This window comes from Nasonia vitripennis, chromosome 1 (assembly GCF_009193385.2).
Source record: "Nasonia vitripennis strain AsymCx chromosome 1, Nvit_psr_1.1, whole genome shotgun sequence".
NCBI lineage: Eukaryota > Metazoa > Arthropoda > Insecta > Hymenoptera > Pteromalidae > Nasonia > Nasonia vitripennis.
Genome location: NC_045757.1, coordinates 5,160,001 through 5,179,934, shown reverse-complemented (window position 1 = coordinate 5,179,934; position 19,934 = coordinate 5,160,001). Strand labels below are relative to the sequence as shown.

General features: G+C 50.2%; 1 protein-coding gene across 1 annotated transcript in view; it reads right to left on the bottom strand.

Moving 5' to 3' along the window:
* LOC100117192 (low-density lipoprotein receptor-related protein 2) overlaps nucleotides 1-19,934 on the bottom strand; it is a 37,786-nt gene that overhangs the window by 14,689 nt on the left and 3,163 nt on the right. Inside the window, exons 2-8 of the mRNA XM_031922026.2 lie at nucleotides 6,569-6,745; nucleotides 6,159-6,290; nucleotides 2,770-3,021; nucleotides 2,423-2,674; nucleotides 2,224-2,340; nucleotides 518-2,129; nucleotides 37-437 (exon numbers count right to left, since the gene is read on the bottom strand). Of these exons, the coding sequence (XP_031777886.1) occupies nucleotides 37-437; nucleotides 518-2,129; nucleotides 2,224-2,340; nucleotides 2,423-2,674; nucleotides 2,770-3,021; nucleotides 6,159-6,290; nucleotides 6,569-6,745 (2,943 nt within the window). The remainder of the gene's footprint in view (nucleotides 1-36; nucleotides 438-517; nucleotides 2,130-2,223; nucleotides 2,341-2,422; nucleotides 2,675-2,769; nucleotides 3,022-6,158; nucleotides 6,291-6,568; nucleotides 6,746-19,934) is intronic.

The window sequence follows — 19,934 nt, the reverse complement described above, 5'->3', positions numbered from 1 at the left end:
ATAATTTTGCAGATCTCGCAGTTCGCTAATTCTTACCGTCTTCCTGCAGCTTTTCACCATAGGGACAACCACAGAGCCTGGTAAGCTTGAGAGGATTGAAGCGGTTGGTCTGGTTCTTTGGCACAGCAAAGCAGAGCTTTTCGCAGCCGCCGTTGTTGAGAGCACACGGATGTTCATTATTGGGTCGCTGGACGTCGTGACTAAATACCTTCACACCATAGAGACGATTCGTAGCAGGTTCGCGAACGAGTATGCTCTCCTGTTCGCCGGTCTCCTTGTGCATGCGTATGATGGCGTCAAGGCGCCAGTCGGTGATGTACATCCACTGCTCGTGGATGGCGATCGAGAATGGATGACGGATCAAGCGCGAGTTGACATTGCGCACGTCAGTGCCGTCCAAATTCGAGTGCTGCACGTGGTCCAACAGGGCGTCGCACCTGATAATGTCAAATAGCACATTAATATACAAAAGACTATAAAAACTTGCGTGAAGGAGGTAGCGAAGTGAAATACGAACCAGTAGAGTCGGTCCTTGGTAAAATCTATGGCTAAGCCGTTGGGCCAGCCGAGCGTCAAATTCTTAAAAACAACGAGATTGGATCCATCAGCGTGAGCACGACTGATGTTGGCTGGTCTGTCCCACTCGGAGAAGAAGATGTATCCCTGGTTGGGATGAATAACGATGGCGCGCGGCCTCTTGAGGTTTTTCAAAAGCGTACGCCGGTACGTAACATTACGCGTGCTGAGCACGTTGAGCGTGCCCTTACGCGAGTCTATGTAATAAAGATTCTTAGCGGCCCAGTCGACCGCCAGACCCTCGACGCCCTCGTTCTGACTAGCTAGCACGATCTCGCGATTCGTGCCGTTCTGGTGCACCCGGTAGATCACGTCTTGCAGCACGTCGCTGTAGTAGATGTACTGCTCGTGCGCGTCGTAGTCCAGGCCGACGAACCTCGCGCGCCTCGAGACGACCGGCAGGATGGCGTCGCTGAAGCCCTCCGTCACCGGGTCCAGTACCCGGCCCTTGATGAACCTCTGCTGCGAGTACATGAGGAATTCCTGGACGAGGACGCAGTTGCGCAAGTCCGAGGAGAGCCGCCAACCGATGTCACAAGCGCAGCGGTAGCCGAGACCCGTTTCCTTGCCACCAGCGGCCGTGACGATGCACATGTGCTGGCAGCCACCGTTGTTGTTGCCGCAGGGATTCTGCGGGGACTTGGGCTGGGCGAGCGAGTGCAGTGCCTTGATGGCTTTGGCATCGCGCAGCTTGGTCACGCTCTTAACCGTGCTCTCGCTCTGGCTCTTTTCAACACTGAGCACCGCCTGTTTCGAGCTGTCGGTCCAGTAGACTTTGTTCTCGAATAGCGCGAGCCTCATCGGTGAGGGCACCTGGTTACCTCTCAGCACCATTACGCGGTTGCGACCCATGTAGTCAGCCGTCTCGATGTAGTCGAGAAGCAGGTCACACCAGTAGACGCGCTTGGCGATTAGATCCGTGGCGACGCCGGAGACCTTGTAAGCCGCCTCGGAAACAATGGGGAAGGCGTTGGTTCCGTCCATGTTGGCTCTGAGCAGTTGTTTGCTGTCGGCGATGAACATCAGGCCCACGAGGGGGTCGAGGGCGATGTCGGCTGGACTGCTGAGGTTCGAGCCAAGCGCGATACCGTGGTAGCGGCCGTTCAGCTCGAACACGTCGATTTTCTGAACGACCGAGTCGACGACGTAGAGCTTGTCGCCGACGAAATCAACGGCGAGAGCGACGGGCGACCAGGTGACGGGTTGCGAAATGTCCGAGTCCATGTGCTCGGAGGAGCCCTTGAGCGGCTGCGAATGGATCTTGCGCGTTTTCACGTCGCTCCAGAAGAGCAGGTTGCGCTCGTAGTGGTAGTCAAGGCCGCTGGCGCCGGTCGTGTTGGCGACGAGGTGGCGCTCGTCGGTGCCGCTGCCGGGCAGCACACGCCAGATAGCCCGCTCCTGAGCGACCAGAAGCTCGAGGGGCTCTGTGTCGACGGCGCGACAGCGGTTCTTGCTGAAACGCGCATAACCCGGCGCACAGCTGCACACGTACGACCCGTCGGTGTTGGTGCAAAGCTGCTCGCAGAAGCCCCATTCCGAGCATTCGTTACGGTCTGCGAATATGAGAATGCGAATTTTTCGCAATTGTAAAATCACGTTGCGCGAGAGCAGGCGAAAGGAAATATCCGATGAATCGGGTTCTCTCACCTATGCAAGTCCTGGAGTCGTTAGCGAGTACTCGGCCCTCGGGACAGTAGCAGACACCGCCGGTGGGCGACGCCTGGCACTGGAACTGGCAGCCGAGTGTATTGCACATGTGCGTGGCTGTAAATCGAAAGCAGGCGGTAAATCGAACCTCCATGTAAAAATGCGAACGCTGAACTTTCCAATGTAAAAAAAAACTTACAGCAGGCAGCCTCTTCATCACTGCCATCGTCGCAATCCTTCTTGCCGTCGCAGAGTTGAGACCTGTTGATGCACAGGGGCTTTCCAGCCGAGCCCTTGGGGCAGAGATACTTGTTGCCCGGGCAGGCGATGTTCGTGCAGCTCTTCTCGTCCGAGCCATCCTCGCAGTCCTTGTAGCCGTCGCACTGGTAGCTCATCGGGATGCACAGCGCGTTGGCGCACCGGAACTGATCCGCCGTACATGCCGGAAAACCTGAGCGAGAATAAAAAGACGTTTTCACTTCCATTCTCTCTCTCTCTCTCTCTCTCTCTCTCTCTTCAGCAATAAGGCGAGAAAGGCGAACTAACTGCAGTGCTCCTCGTCGCTTCCGTCGCCGCAGTCGTCCTTGTGGTTGCACCTCTGGCTCTGGTCGATGCAGCGCTGCGTGATGTTGCAGCGAAACTGATCGAGTCGACAGGGCGCCCTCGTGGTCGGGCAGCCCTCCTCATCCCGTCCGTTCCGGCAGTCCAGGTAACCGTCGCAGCGTTTCTCCTTCGGCAGGCACAGCTCCGGCGTCGTGTTGTTGCAACGGAAGTCGTCCGGCAGGCATTTCCGGTACACTGAAAACAGACGCGCGTCTTCTTACTCAACTCTACTTTAGATAATTCGAAATACAAGTGCGGCAATTTCATGACGCACGTCCGAGTGTGCAGGGATGTTTCTACTAGCTGCGAGGCGCTTGGAATTTAATAATTGCGCCGCGTACGTATGTAGAATCGAATGAAAAAAAAAAAAAACCTATCGGACGGATAACAATGAGGCGACCTTGACATTGTTGCAGTCTCTCTTTCTCTCTCTCTCTCTCTCTCTCTCTCTTTCACGCGCAGTCTTCCCAAATGCGGCTGGACGAGTTGCGCAACTATACGCTGATTCCGATCCGCGCGGCTTTATTGTCGAGTTAATGGCGCGGCCGTCATTTATTTTTGAGCGCTGCTATTCGGATTTCGATTCATTGTTGAGTCGCGCGGCGCGTGTGTGCACAGTGATTTGTCGCGGTATACTTAACGAATGGAAAAACTGCACTGCGGAGAGTGGGATGCGGGTACGTATGCGCGTAAAGCCACTTTTGACGAAGATTCATTATAGTCAGCATCAATCTTGTTTTGCGGAATTTCAGCGGTCGTAAATTATCGCTTTAATCACGTCAATAAAGATTCCTTCGCGTTCGCCATTTTTTTTTTCTTCTTCGTTGCCAGAGTATATACACAACGAAGAGGAGGATTTCTCCAACAATAGAATAACAATCAATCCGTAGACGAGTTCTCGGATCCATCATCATCGGGTATTCAAGGTAGCCGCTCGATAATCGCGTCGATCGATGAATTATTTACTATCTTTATGTATCTAAATAATTCATACTCCTCTGAATCCAATCGGCGCAACGAGATACGCAGACGAAATTAAAAATTCCAGCTACGAAAAGATGATAAAGATGATAAAAATACAAGAAGAAGACGAAGAGGAGGAGGAGGAGGAAAATAAAACGAGTCACTGCATCGTCGCGAGGTCGAAAGAACGCTGTGTATATAGCTTCTTTCTCTCTAAGCGCTGCTGCTGCTTCGCGGTAGGGGACAGGCAAAAGATGAGAGTTTGAGGTGAACGGGTGAGCCGGAATTCGTATACCATGCCGTGCCATCTTCCACTGCTTCTCTCGCCGTCGTCGTTTTCATTCGAAACGCGCTAGGAAAATTTTGCCGCCGCGAGAGATCCTTCTTTACACATCGCACACACACACCTCTCGGCGATCGGTTTTCTAGATAGGCGACTGCTTGTTCTTTTAACTTATTACAGCTTATTAATGCTGAGTCTAGTATAACAGTACTCGGTTGAGTTTTTTTTTATCAAAATAATAAAAAAAAAAAGGTGTAGGGGAAAGGATGCGATGACTCCTGCAGCGATGAATTGGAGAGGTGAGAGCGGGCACGATATCGAGCAAAAGTGCTTGTGGTATACGTCTAGTACACAGGACACAATAAGAGAAGACAGTCGGTGAATTTATATACATTGTACACCTACGGAGCGTTAGAATCTGAAAAAGCAGAAGATCCAATTACAAAAAAATGTCTCCACAGCCGCACACAATGGGGATAAAGATACAACGATGGAAAGAGGGGAATCGGAGACGGAAAAAATACACAAGGAATGAGAGAGTTAGAGAACAGTCGAACTTGGAAGGGGAAGCGAGAGAGAGAGAGAGAGAGAGAGAGAGAGGAGATCGAGCGAGCAACAGGTGATTGTGTCGACTGATGAGGAGTGAAAAGAGCGAGCTCTCAATGCGAGCATAAAGGAGACGTGTACCACGAAAAATAAAGAGCGAAGAGGAATAAATTATTATACATTTAAGACGGATGAGAAAATTGATGATAACGACGCGAGGAATGACGGCTTAATGCCGCTTTATTTTTTTTTTCTTCTCTCTCTCGCGAGTGCTTGTTTATCTCGCGGCCCGTACTTATTGCGTCTCTCTTGGGATATATTATACCTATACCTTGTATAGAAGCATATATGAATTCGCGGTGTTTTTTGCGCGACGCTGCTAAATCCGGAAAAGATTGCATGCGCAGAATTATTGCGGAGAGAGAGATGCGCGTATACTTATAATATGCGAAGAGAAAAATGTGAGGCAGTGGGGAAAGCAGCGAGAGAAGAGTGACGCGCCGTATTGTTATTATTACATTTTTTTTTACTGCAGCTCGCGCGCGCTCCGTGCAAGGATGCAGAAAAAAGCGGCGCTGAATCGTAGAAAGTAACCTACAAATGCTCGCTTACGCACCGCCTTTGTGTGTGTGTGTGTGTGTGTGTGGGTGTGTATACGATATATACGTCATACATAGCTAACAGCACAGCGACGGCGAGAAAATGAAAATTGTCGTGCGAGAGGAGATGAAGTTTTTTAACGACCCGACGGAGAGATTTCCGCTGTTGTTGTTGTTTCCCTCGACAAAAGCTTTTGTGCGCGCCGTCCGATTTCTTTCTCTTTTCTTCGAGTGCGTGTAACGGTGCTACACTTAAAACGCTCGGATCGCTTTTATTTCGTGTGTATACATACACACACACACACACACACACAGATATATTATACCCACGGTTTCTCAACTCCGCTTTTCTCGTCGGACTTCAAAACCGTGCGCGCAATTAAAAACAAAACGACTCAATCGGTCTCGGCCGTAAAAGGCCACCTACGCGCTCTCTCTCTCTCTCTCTCTCGAACTGTATGCATGTATACGCAGCCGTTAGGTGTATATTCCAGTTTCCGCGGAGAACACAGAAACATCGAGGAAATTACAAGACACGCAGAGCTTAAAATCTGAATGGCTCGCCGAGCACGCTCGTTTTTTTTTTTTACAATTAATTAATTTTACAATGAACAGAGCACGGATTCCGTCGGCATCGAAGATAATTTGACGAGTCGACAACGACGCAGCAGCAGTAGCTATCCGAGGGGGGCATCGAAAGAGAAAGAGCGCTTGGAATTCAAATAGGCGAGGCTCTCTCTCTCTCTCTTGTGCCGGCAGATCGATTGTTGCATACTTCGCGCCTCCATCCATTCGTTTATCGCTCAGTCGATTACCGCTCTCGCTCATTGGAATAAGCAAAGTTGCGAAGGGACAGCTTTCTGGCAGCAGAGAGTACTATCCTTCCTATGCATATACACCGCGCTGAACTGCAGCTAGAAAGTCGAGTTTAATGTACTCACTGCAGTTGGCTTCGTCAGTGCCATCGACGCAGTCGACGGTCAGGTCGCAGCGTTGATAAGCCGGTACGCAGTACGTCTTGTTGAAGACGTACCTACCGCACGTCAGGTGCCCAGGCTCACATTCCGGTGGCGCTGTGGAAAGAGAGCAAAAAAATAGCAGGATTTAGTTATTTATAGACCCATACGAGTGCGTTATTAAGGCGTAAAATAAACACGACCCACTTATTCCGGAGTCCAGTTTCATAACTTTCTTTTCGCGCGGGTTTTAAAACGTGTACGTATACCTACTCCAGTTTATACACGCGTTACGCGTCATATATACACGCGCATATACACACGGAGCGTGAATTGTGAGCGTGAATAACGGCGGTATCTAAGCGAGTTTTAATCAACAGCTTCGTTCAACTCACGGCAGGACTGAAACTCGTCCTCGGCGTTCTCGCAGTCGCGCTGATAATTGCAGACCCAGCTTCCGGGGATGCACTTGCCCTCGGCGCACTTGAACATGCCGAGAGGGCAGCCGGTGTTGCCGTCGATGCTGCCGATGACTCCGCCGCTGCCGCCGCCAACTCCCAGACCTCCATTTCCTGTGAAGCGTAAAAGACCTCGGGAATTAGTTCCTCGTCTCTCTAATTTCGTCGTGGAATCATTATTCGGGATCGCTCGTCGTCGGTATGCGCAAGCGCAAGCGCGAGAGAGCAAGTATATAAAGCGCCGAGTGAAAGTGCGCTGCAGGAGAATTGCGCGGCGGTGATGAGCTGCAAAGAATGGCGCGCTCTCGGCACCGGATTTTTCCCCCGCGGATTATCGCGGCGAATTATCCAGAAAAGCCCGAGTTCAGCGTATATCTCGATTGCGCTAGCCGTTATGGCCTTAATGGGATATTCGATTTTTACTACGCTCTCGAATATCGCGTTACGATATCGCGATCGCTTATGCACGTTATAATACATATAGAATATAATATAATAGCGATAATTAAATCGACGATAAAGCTTTTTACGATTTCCGCGCGCGCGCGCGCGCGCATAGCTGCTGAATAGAGTAGAAAATTCGTACGTCGAGGCGTCTGTCGCTCGCGAGCGAAGAATAAGATTCTCGATGACGAGGCAGCGCGAGCACTGCACGTCGAAAAATCTCCGCGAGTTGGGCTTGACCGATAATTCGATCGACGAGGTCGAAGCCCCTTCGTCTCTGCGCCGATTCACGCAATCTATTTTACACACACACACACTCACTGGATGCATTGACCCGAGAGAAAAATCTTTTCGAGAGCTAAAAATGCACATTTCTACTTTTCAATCGTACCCACGCACGCGTGCGCGCGAGAAAGGAGAAAAATTGATTGAGACGTCGTGCGAAGCGGTCGAGACAGTAACGCCGTTATAATTGACTCTTTAGGCCGCGCGGCATTTTTCGTTCGGCCGCAAGTTATTTTCTCGCAGGCTCGCTCACGCCCCGGCCGTAAATAAAAAGAGCAAGTCGTGAGCCGCGGAATTACGTCAGTCCTTTGCTCCTCTCGAGGATACACAGAGAGAGAGAGAGAGAGAGAGGGACAGAGTTCGATTGGTTTCGCTCACGAGTCGTATTCTTCTTTGCAGCCTGTTTGAGGAAACGTCGCGTCGAGAGATTGAATTTACAAGTGTATCATTCGATATATAACCTCAGCCGCGGTGCGCTGCACATCATTGCGTCACGCGCGAGTTCATTACACAGCTTGTCTCCGGGCGCTTAAAAAGCCCGCGAAATTCAATTCCGATAAACGCCTATACGTGAACTCTCTCCTTAAAATTTCCATTGAATCGCTACCCCCGGAGAAATCAGGCGCGGGCGATAAATCGAGAGAAAGAGACTCTCCTCTCTGTATATATATATATACGTGTGTATAAAGATGTACCGTAGGTATGTATAACCTCTCAACTCGCGGAGCCGATTAGGGCCTCTCTCTCTCTCTCTCTCTCTCTCTCTCTCTCTCTCTCTCTCTTGGCGCAGGTGAAAAGGTGCCGCGTGCCGCGCGAGAGAGTAAGCGGCTCGTAAATATCGACGCCGCGACGTATGCGCTCGTGCTTTGTTGTGCAACGATTTTCGAGAGGTGAGCAGTCTGCAGTGAGATCTGCTCTTTGTCCTCTCCTCTTCACTGCACATCGCGATGGTAATTACGGAGGATCGTAGCTTCTGCATATAAATGTGAGCGATCGATCGGTGAATCGTTTCGGCTTTTGTGTGTGTATATAGGAGAGAGAACACACGTTATTTTTTTCCTACTCACGTAGAAACAGGAGTTACGCCGCCGCAAACAAGACGATTTTAATGACACGCGGGCTCTTCCTGCTTCGAACAATGGGAAGCGAAGCTCAATTATTGTCAACAATTTCCGTGGACTCGAGGCCCCCTACAAACCAGATTCGGAATCGTCCGCCGATACATAATACGGAATTCACGCCGCTTTGGAAACAGGTTTGCGCGTTACTGGTATTTTATTGCTCTTATAACACTTGATTACTTTTTCCAAACGTGTGTTTACACAGCGAGAGGAAACTTGGACGGCTCGAGGTCCTGTATTCCAAAAAGCGAAGATTAAAAAGTACGCTTTGTGTATAAACATAAGAGATCGAAACCGGCAGATCGATACTCGCGCGAGCCGGATTTCGAAAGAGAATGGAACGCTATGCGCTGGGTCTATAACCGCGCGCGAAGAAGAATCGCCCGAGGAATATCCATCTCTCGGTTCGCGTTGCGCCACACAATTACTGTATAATACAGAGAAGGGAACGTATAGACGCGCGACCTTTCCTCCTTGTACACATAGACGCGCAGAGAGAAAGAGCTGCTCTAGCGGAGGTGTTACACGTGTTACAATATCTCGAGAGCATAAACATTCGAGAGAAAATAAGTATAATAATGAAATAACTGGAGCATCGCCTAGTGGATTTCACTCAGCTCCAAGCAGATTCGTCCCGGCAACAGCGAGAGACGCGTCTCCTGATTTTTATGTAACCGCAGGGAAATACACGAGGCTTACGAGCAATCCGAGAGCAGGCGATTTACGAGCCTTGTTTTTCGTTTCTTTAACTCGCTTGCGTAAGCCGCGCAGCGCGTCTCTTGTTTGCACTTCTGCCGATAATTATATTCCATCGGAGCTATTATATTGCAAGCCAAGAGACACGGCGTCCTGCCAAAACAGCACGCATGTATATACGTAGAGACGATTCGCGAAGGAGGAAAAGGGGAGCCGGTCTGAGTCAGCTCTCCGCGTGTCCTGAGCACATATATTATACGTATTCACGTCAGAGGAGAGTCAAGCGAGAGAGGAGGGGGGCGACGGGTTGGGAGGTCGGCTGTGCAGCGTAAGCACTGCACCTCTGCCGGAGAACGCACTCGATCCCTCCTCTCTCGCGTCTCGGCTCTACCTACTTGGCGAACTGTTGCCTCGACACACACACACACACACACACACACAGAGCGACAGATGCCTATCCGTATGCTTTTACACGCTCGAACTTATCGATATATAACAGTACGCGCTGAACAATGGAACAGAAGCAGAGTCAAAAATCGAGCGCTAATTCTTCTGCAAACGTCGCGGGGTGTCTCCCTCTCTCTCTCTCTCTTTCTCTCTCGCTCGCTCGGAGCGCATGCGGTGCACGTATATAAATCGCGTGCATCGGAGGCTCAAAGAGAAAGGAGGTTTTAATGCCGATGTGCCGCCGTTGCCCCGTGTTTCTCTCCGTTAATCGTGCGCGCGCGCGCTAGCTCGGCAGACTGAAAATCAGACTGAGAGCCATGACCGGTCAATATATACCTGCACATCTTGTACACGATATCGGCATTGTTTCCTTATTCTCGCAGGTTTTTCTCTCAATATTCGAAAGCGTCGGACGTGATCGAGTGCTTTTTAACGAGAGGAACAAAACGACGGGCCGATGTACACAGAGGAACCAGTGACGCAGGGCAAGAGCGAAGAGAGCCTGCTATACAGAGAGCTAATCAGAGAGTCGGCTGACGGTCCGTTACAAATTGAATCTCCGGTGGTGCGCGCGTTTCGGCCGATTGAATTACGAAAATCACCCGGGAAATTATGCGTGGCAAATTGGCTCCGTTTAGAGTCGCTCGAAATTTCGAGCTATATACACACGCAAGCGTAAACGAGTGCGACATGGACCAGCGGATTCTCCAACGATCGATCGATCGAACTACACGCGAGAAGAGACTACTCAAGGTCGACCGTCGCTTCGGGCTTTTTTTTTTTTTTTCTCGCACAGCTTGTGTATTGTGCAAAGCTCGAGGCGACTGGTTTTTCCATTAGCTAAACTTCACGCGCCTTGATTTTACCGCGCGCAAATGGAAGGATAATTCGACGATGATTTACCGCGGAGATCTGTGTGCGTTGCTAAACTTGGAACACGAGAAAATTCCTTATTAAAGTTTTATATTACACGCGAGGATTTTACTATGATAACATACGCGTGTACAAACTGCGAGATCGAGTATTACAGAATCTCTCTGCGAGTAGTCGGCTGAAAAATAAACCGGTCGCAGCGTCGCTCCCCGTATAATACGGAGAGAATTAAAAAAGCCCAAGAGACCGGGCACACGCGTGATTGGAGGATTAACGAGCGTCGATTATCGCGAGATGTCACCCTCCTCCTCCCGCGGTATGCGTATAATACGCCAAGAGAGAGAGAGAGAGAGACAGACTCTCCGCGCACGCTCGACTTATTAGCGGAGAGGTATGTAAGCGAATCCTAATTGTAATTGCGATCCGCGAGCCTTTCGCTCATCCTCCGTGTAAAAGCTCTCTGTCTCTCTCTCTCACTCTGGCGCGGATAAAAGTGAAATCCCGCAGCTCTCTCCCTCGCGCGATTGGGAAATTCATACACATGAAATAATTCATCGCCAATAACAATTACCGAGGCTCAAGTTCGTTAAAGTAAGTTTCTCAGAGGAACGATCTCGCTCGAATCGATATATGGGATATAAGCTATACACATTCGCGTGTAGAAAGCTGCCGGTCCGGTCGAGCGACAAAACCGGCCCCGGGCACATCCGCGCGCGCTCCAAATCGAGAGAGGAGTCGCGCGCAATTACAGAGCTCGTTGCGCAACCGATATGCGCTGCATCTCCTTCCTCGAAATCGAAATCCATACAGGCACACGTGTGCGTGAGAGAGACTTTCGAGGGGTCAACGAACGCTGCCTGCAATGTCAAGGCGAGCCCGATTCGCTGATTCACGACGGCGCAAGCTTCGATGGTATATCGCGCGTGTATATAGCGTGTCTTGCCGCTGCTGTACTCTGGCCTGGTTTCGTTGACGCGCACGCGGGACGAGAAGCTTTATGGATATTGTTTTGACCTTCTGCGCTCGCCGCGCGCGAGAGATGAGACGCTGCGTGTGTATACTCTATAGAGAGAGAGAGAGAGAGAGAGAGAGAGAGAGAGAGAGAGAGAGAGAGAGCCGTCGACTTTCGTGCGGTGCAGGATCGTAGTGTGTAACTCACCTGCAACAGAGAAAAACGAGAGGGTGATCAGTACACTGGATAGAGCTTGCGTGCGAGGCTTAAAGTATGTATAACAGCTCCTAGCTCTCTCGGTAACAAAGAACGACCAAACATGCCCGTTAGCTGATTAATTGGATCGCTCGGATCAACGAACGCGCTCTCCTATACATTAGACACGCGCAGCCAAGTTTCGATGTTCCGGCTCCAACCGGATGATCGCGCGACGCACAGGCGTCAATTCGGAAAACGCAGCTGCCACTGCTAGATCTACCGCCGAGAGAGAGAGAGAGAGAATATTATCGTCTCAACAAATAGCCTGACCTCGTCCAACTTGTTGCAGTGATTGGAGAATTGGACTGTGCGGCGTTAAACGCTAATTGCGCCGAGAGAGCTCTCGACTCGCAATTGTCTATATATACATGTATATATGCGAGCGAGCGACGATAAAGAGGTATAGGCGCGCGTAATGTCGACGTAATTATCGGGGAGAGCTATCGGACTGAGAGAGAGAGAGACGCGAGATAATGAACGCGCGGCCTTATACCGGATCCTCTATTGATTCTTCTTCGCGTCTCTTACATTGTCATACACACACATACGCGCGTACATTTTCGTTGTGCCGTTCGCCGCGATCTGGCATCGGAAAGTGTAACGCAGTAGTCGGCGGTTCGCAATTACGCCGTCCCTCTCTCTCTCTCTCTCTCTCTCGCGGTGCGTAAATAGTCGGTCATTATCTCCTGCATCTATCTCGCTGCACTTTTTTCTCTAGGCACGATTGGGGGACACACATACCGCTATCGCAACCCAAGGTCGCAGAGTCAAAGTTGCGCAAGGAACTGCGAGCCAATTGTCGCATCTCTCTAAATATAGATTAATTTCACTGCAGCCCGAGAGAGGATCTTTCTTTCTCGTCGCAACGCTGTATATACTATTGCCCAAGAGAGCCGAGAACTGCACACGTATAAGTATACACGGAACAATTATATGAGGCTGCGATGGTGTATATAAGGCATAGAGAAACGAAAGTAGTCCGCGCGCGCGCGCGCGCGCGAAAATAGCGAGTAGGAAAAGCCACGCGCATATTCGGAATAATCCTGGGCGCGCGAGAGCTCTATGGCTTGTGGGAAACGTCAACTTTCACTCATTGCCGTATAGCGCAGAGCGCGAGGACGACGACTTATATACCTCAAGCACCGACTATACTATGAGTACTGCTCAACACGGCGAGAGACGTTCGGCAGAAATCAATTTCGTGTATATACGCGTGTGAAAGTCGATAAAAATATAGACGCGCGCGGCAACTCCTTTCCGCGAATCTTCCTCCGCCGCGCAAAACAACTTTACGAGCGTCGTAGCTTTTGAATATATAAATACACGCAAAGAAGCAGCCGCCGCCATCGTCGTCGGTACCGCTCGATCGCGGCTATATAGTGCAGAAGATATAGTTTGCAGAAGGAAGAGAAAAACCGCGCGGGTTGAGAGAAAGAAAACATCCTTCCTCGTTTCACGGCAGCAGTCTCTTCCGGCGATCGCTTTTTGCCGGACAGTAGTCATAACGGCCGCTGACGCCGTCGCTTTCTATAGCCAACTGGGGATTATTCGGGGAAAAATCGATTTTTTATTGAAAAGAACGATTATTCCACGCGTTTTGGAATCGGACTAGCTTTGTACCCATGGGAGATGCGAAGCGAAGTGGCGGGATTGAGAAAAAACGAAGAAGAAGAACTCGTTCTTTGCTTTAATGGAGAAAAGCCGAACTGGGTTAACGGACATTTTTCCATCGGACTCTCGCGCGCGTATAAGAGAGAAGCCGTTTAAGTAAATAGAAACTCGCACGCGGTGCTCAATAAACCTCGGTATAATCTCTTTGCATTTGCAAAAAACGCGCTGTTAGACACTAATTGAGGTTCTTAGGTTCTCTATACAGGAGGGGATTCGATCGCTCGGTCAGCTATACTAGATGCTTTTTTCGTCGTCGTCGTCGTCGTCGTCGTCGTCTCAGGTTTTGCAAAACCGACCCATATAGCCTCGGGCTTCTTGCGAGTCTCCGTAAAACTGTTTAACAGTCTTCTTCGGAATAACGAGTATCAACGCTCTACGAGCACATACTTTGTATACGTGCGCCTCTGTGTGTACATGCATAATATCAATCGGACGGAAGAGCTGATGCGACGAGGAGAAATTAACAGGAATTACCTCACTCGCTCGCTGCCGAGAGCGAGAACGTTATCAATTCATATTAATATCCCCGTTAGAAAATCAAAGCCACGGCCCAACAAAGGGCCAATCAGCCGCGAGGGAGAGAGAAAAAAGGAGAGCTGCCGCATTGTCGAATTGAGAAAAAAGACGAGAGTGTCGCGCGCGAGAGGCACACAATGGCTGAGGGGTTTATCATTTAATTCACCGAGAGACAGCACACCTAACTGTACATTCCCAGCAGCGCCGCGCGACGCATGTCCCGAATCACCAACGACGCACATCACACATCCGAGAGCTCTCGTGTCCGTGTGGCCAGGAATTTTATTTTCGTGCGCGCTCTCGGATCGCTTAACTCGGCTCTTACAAAAAATCATCGGAGATTCGCGCGCACATCGACGCGACGTGTCCATATCCGCTATTATAGCACAGTATAGGGTACACCGAGACGCATTCCAATCCGTTACTGGGACACTCGACGCCGCTGTACGCGCGTGTGTGTGTGTAGCCTGCAAGCATATACAGATATGGAAACGGCGCGTGTGGTTGCACTCGAATGCTTGGCGCGCTGTTTTTTTTTTCTTTTTTTTTAAGAGCGACCAAGTTGCACATATTTCGCAAACGCGCGTCGCTGTGATTCAATTATGTGTAAACGCCGCAGGGTGAGGTGATTCAAGGTCTGCGCGTAGATCTCGATGCGTATTTTACCGAGGAAAACTTTCAAAGACACAGAAAAATCTCGTCAAGGTTACGCTATCGTCCGGCGGGCGGCCGCGCCCATATATATATATATACGCGTGTGTGCTGTGGGGCCTCGCAGCCGCGCATATAATCGCGCTCGACAGCACCTGCTATACACACAGGGTGTCGTCCAAGTGTCTATATAGCGCCTGTATACACAGTGTCAGGTTCAAGCGCACAATCGAGCTATCGCCACGATAATACAATGCGCGCATACATAGCTTTCTACGCCGCATATATACGATATAGACAGATCGCGTGTGTCAAAAACGTGTACTGCGCGCACGTCGCGAGAAAGTCGGCGACGTCCTCTTCTTCGCGGCTCGAGTAAAAAGATTCTGGGTTATGGTACCGTGGAATCCGAGGCATCCCCCCCCCCCCCCCCCCCCAGAGACAATCAGAGCCGATCCGCGTGACCTACTCGCGTACACGACACAATCGGTTTCATCATCTTCCGCACTCCGCCGTTTTCCCGGCTCTCTCTCTCTCTCTCTGCGCGCATTCCCTCTCGAAAAGCCGCTACTATATACAGTTATATAGACACGATTATATTCAGCGCGTTGCACGAGACGCACGCGACTTTTGTCTCGTATATAAAGCGCGGATATATATTTCTGCAATATTCTCCGTAGGATAGATAGGCGCGAATGCGTCATCAGGTGCATTATACGCTGTGGAGCGCGATTGATGGCGAATATCCCGCGAGGAGCGAGTCGATGGAAATTTCCGGCCCACGAGAAAGAGAGACACTATAGTGCGACTGCGCTGTACGCGTGGCTCGCAGGTACAGTCGAATCGACAGATCGGAAAATGTGATATTCCGCGTGCCGTATACAGTATCCAAAGGCCGATCGAGGGACGATCTCTAGTCGGGTATACCTTGCAACAATGTGTATAGCGAGCGAGAGACGAGGAGCGAATTTATAAGCGATAATTGCCGGGAGCGCGGGGGAGGGTGGCGGAGAAAGGTGACTCGATGATAGCACTGCAGCAGCAGCTTGGCTGGCCCGAGGAGAGCAGGTAACGCCAGTAGGCGGACGGGTTCGTTCACCTCGGACTAGCGGGCAACCGGATAGCGGGACCCTGACTCTCTCTCTCTCTCTCTCTCTCTCTCTCTCTTACTCGGGCTCGCTTGTAATGCCGTGTGCGGTATACACACACGCATACACACAGTCTCGACCGACGGTATAACCCCGCGAGTGTATCGGGTGCTCCGAAAGTCGACGGGGCCCGAGTGCAGTATCCCGAGCTTTGATGCCCGTGTCCGAGTGTGGACAGTGCGTCTTGAGGGGGAGAAACGAAGGGCCGGAAAAACGAGCAAGTCGACTTTAACGAGCCGAGATTTTGATGTACAGCGGAAGCGCACAGGCTTCGCGAACGATCGGAGAGTTTATGGCTCGCTGACCCACATTTTACGCTTCCGCTTATTGGACCCCCCAACAGAGCTGTAGAAGAGCCTGTGTACGGATACTTTTAGAGGAGTCGCGCTCTACCTTGTACGGTCGCAGATGAGTCGTTAGTCACATCTCTCGGGGCGCAATCGTAAAGCGACACAGTTACATTGCGGCTGTAATTAAACGACTCGATTCGCATACACTAACGCGTACGCAGACAGCTGCGCGCTGCGAAGATAAATTTCGCCTTGACGGAGAGCAAAAATACAGCCGCGTATCATTGAACTGTCGGACACCGGTCCGTCAATCAGTGGCCGTTGAAATATTGAAGAAAATCGATAAATAATAATGACCGGCGCGCTAAAAGCTCCTCGTTGTCCTTTTTTTTCTTTTTTTTCCACATCGCCGTATGCGCGGCATTGATATTCCAACCGAGAAGGAGTACACGCGACTAACGGGTAATACACATACGCAGACGGTATATTTTCGTCCAGGAACCACGCGAGGCTAATTGCGCACACGCTCGTCCGCGCGCGCACGATATCCTATACCTATATTATATACACACTCACTCGCGCATCGCTCTCGAACTTACTTACATAGATACATACATACAGTTCAGTTATCCGTAAATAAAAGCTCCCGCGGCCGTTATTACCTAACGCTTGCGCGCTATATAGCCGACTAATGGGAATGTCGAGGTAATGACATTCCCGCGTACTCGCGGAAAATCAGGAACGGAAGCGGCTTCGACTTGCTATACATCGAAGAGCTGATAGACGCTCTTCCGAATGTTAATGAAATTCGCGCAGTGTGATATGAATTATTTTACATGCCATCCTCGCGTTTTTATCCCCGACGCACGTGCGCGAGAGCTCTATACTTCTTGGTATATCTGCGCGAAGACGCGTGTATGGCTTTTCGATTAAAAGTCAAATATCGACTGACTCATCCGCACGATGATCTATATAACACAATAAAAATCGCAGTCACGACGCGGCACATTTACCGCTATAGCGTTAACCCGCGAAATCGTAACAGCCTCGCACTCTAAATATACAATGAATCGATTAATCCATATAAAATCCATTAATACACACGCTCACATCCCAGCGATAGGAATCGCTCTCTCGAAGCGTGAAATAATCCGTCTCGTCCGCGCGCGGAATATACCGCGGTCGCTCTAGATTTTCTGCGCTTTGCATGTGCCCGTTCGCTCGAGAGCTCCTGTGCTGCTGCTGCTGCTGCTGCTGCTGCTGTAGCCGTGCGCCGCGTGCATCAACCTCGTGACTCGACTAGCGAACCAGAACCCGCGCGTTTACGCAGAGGGAGCGACGCTGGTCTATATAGATATACAGGAGAGAAAATTACGCCTCCATACATATACACCTCTCAATACAATAATTGTTTTTCTTCGCATAACATATAGTGTTGACGGACGGACACAGGCGTGCGCACGGTCTAAATTTCAGGGATTACGCAAGCGGATCACTTAGTTCCATCAGCATCGCCGAAATACGCGAGTCACTCTGTCGTCGGGGGCAATTTCCCGAAGCGAAAAGCGACTTTGCGCCAGGAGCTTCAGAATAACGTCTATACGTAGAATACAATGACTAAGAGAGGAGAGAGGCTGGATAGCAAGCCGGGCGTATCGTGGAAGAAGAAGCGTCGCGGCAAAGAAAATGAAGCTGCAGTATCGGCGGCGGAGAAGAAAATGAAAAAGAGAGACGTACACCTCTCTCTCTCTCTCTCTCTCTCTCTCTCTCTTTTTTTCCTCTCTCGTCTTCTTCACGAGCGGCGCTCCCTCTTCGGCTCCTCCGCAGCGGCAAACCGGTTATCCCGTCGAGAGAAGAAGAAGAAGAAGACGAGCTCTGGCGTATACGTGTATTAAAACGCGCGGAGAGAGAGAGAGAGAGGAGAGCTTTTGATTTTCCTCCTGCCACGGACTGTTACGCGCGCGCTCGAGCAGAGAAACAGGAAAGACTCGCCTGATCCTCTCTCTCTCTCTCTCTCTCTCTCGCCAGTGACTTTTTTCCCTCTCGGGTTGTTATTATATGCGCCGCCCGAATCGATGATGAAATTCCGATATTTCCCGGCGCTGTTTGCTTTTCGAATCTCCCGCGCTGAGGACAATAAATCCTTCTGTATAGCAACGTTTGCTCGAAGGATACAACGCGATAAGCGAGCTTTCGCGAGAGATTATACATTGGTCGCAACTCTTTAATAAAGATAAGCTCGCGCCGACGTCCTAATCTCTCTCTCTCTCTCTCTCCCTCTCTCTCTCTCTCTCTCTCTCTCTCTCTCTCTCTCTGTGCCACGGAGGTATACGTACATACAGCTATATTTACCCCGGACGGGAGATAGAGCGAGAGAGAGAGAGAGAGAGAGAAAAAAAAACTTTCCTTCGATCCCTCGAGCGAGTGCAGCGCGCGTGTGTGTACCTGCTTGGTGGCGGCACAAAAACACTCGCCAGAAAACGAAAGTGCCCGCGAGAATGAGTGAAGGGAGGTGCAGCGCGCTGCAGCGCCTAGCTTTAGGAATCTCGTGCGTTTCATGCCTCCGTAGCACATAGAGTGAGAGAGACGCATATAATACACACAGACACACACACACACGAGCGAGGAGGGTTACATGCTACGCCGACTCCTGGTATGTAGGAGATCCTCGACTCGGGAGGACTAAACCGGTTTCACGCGCCCGAGCGATTACGACGTTCTCCCTCCCTCTCTCTCTCTCTCTCTCTATACGTATATATACGCAGCATCTCGTACGTGATACGCGTAGGTACGTACGCCCGCGTAAACGGGGTCGCCGCGTTATTCGCGCGACGCGTATCAAGGTTAGAGAGAGGCATTTTTTACCTCCTTTCGGCGCATTTCGAGGGAGATAACTGTATACTCCGGAGGGTTTTTCTATACGTTACTTTACACGCTATGGACAGAGAGAGAGAGAGAGGGAGAGACGAAAAAACACTCGCATAGAAAGCGTATTACAAAGCACAATCATCGGCGTCGTCGTCGCTCTCTATTCAAAGTTTGCCTGTCAGCGCGAGAGAGCACAATTATACATCGGGAGCGTAACTGTACACGTATTATCATTATAAGCGCCGAGCGTGGATCCTTTTCTATCGAAGCCAATTAAAAACGCGCTTCGGAATACAATAAACAATCAGGCTCGCCATTTACATTTTCGTCTATACATACATCTAAAAAACGTCGCATTATACACAGTAGCGCCGCAAATCAGCTCGATAAATTATGAACGCCGTGAAAGACTACGATAAATAACAGCGATAGAGAGAGAGAGAGAGAGAGAGAGAGTCACGCGCGCGCGAAATATGCATTCGAATTAATCCGTCGTCTATCTCAAGGTGTTGGAAATGCCTCGCGTCATCGGTCGCCTGGATACGTGTGCACACCTGGATACAGCGACGACTATAGCCAGAGACAGAGAGGAAGGTCTTCGCTGTTAAACGAAGAAGAAAAAAAAACCGCCGAAGGCCATATTCCTAATGTGCGCGCGCGAATTTTGTGCGTCAGGATTTTCGGTGGAATCCAAACGATCGTTAATGCCATACGATTCGTTTTATTGGCTAGACTATAAATACTTTGAACGAGAGAGAGAGAGAGAGAGAGAGAGAGAGAGAGAGAGAGAGACGCTCAGACGTAACGAGATTTATTTACAAGCTTGTTTTTGGTCGTGTGGAATCGTTTTCGCGAGCTTCTTATCGGAAAGCTGTAAGTGGTAATTTTATTACTCACGTGCGGAATATCTATCTCTCCGCGTGCACTCGAAATGCAGATCCTCGAAAACACCTGATAAATTAACGAAATTGCAGGCTTGAACTTTCACCGCGCGGGACGAGCAGAATTCACACGCAAATCGTTTTCTCATAAAGCCGCGAAATTTACGAACGTTTCAAAACCGCTTCGCCTGAACGCGACTTT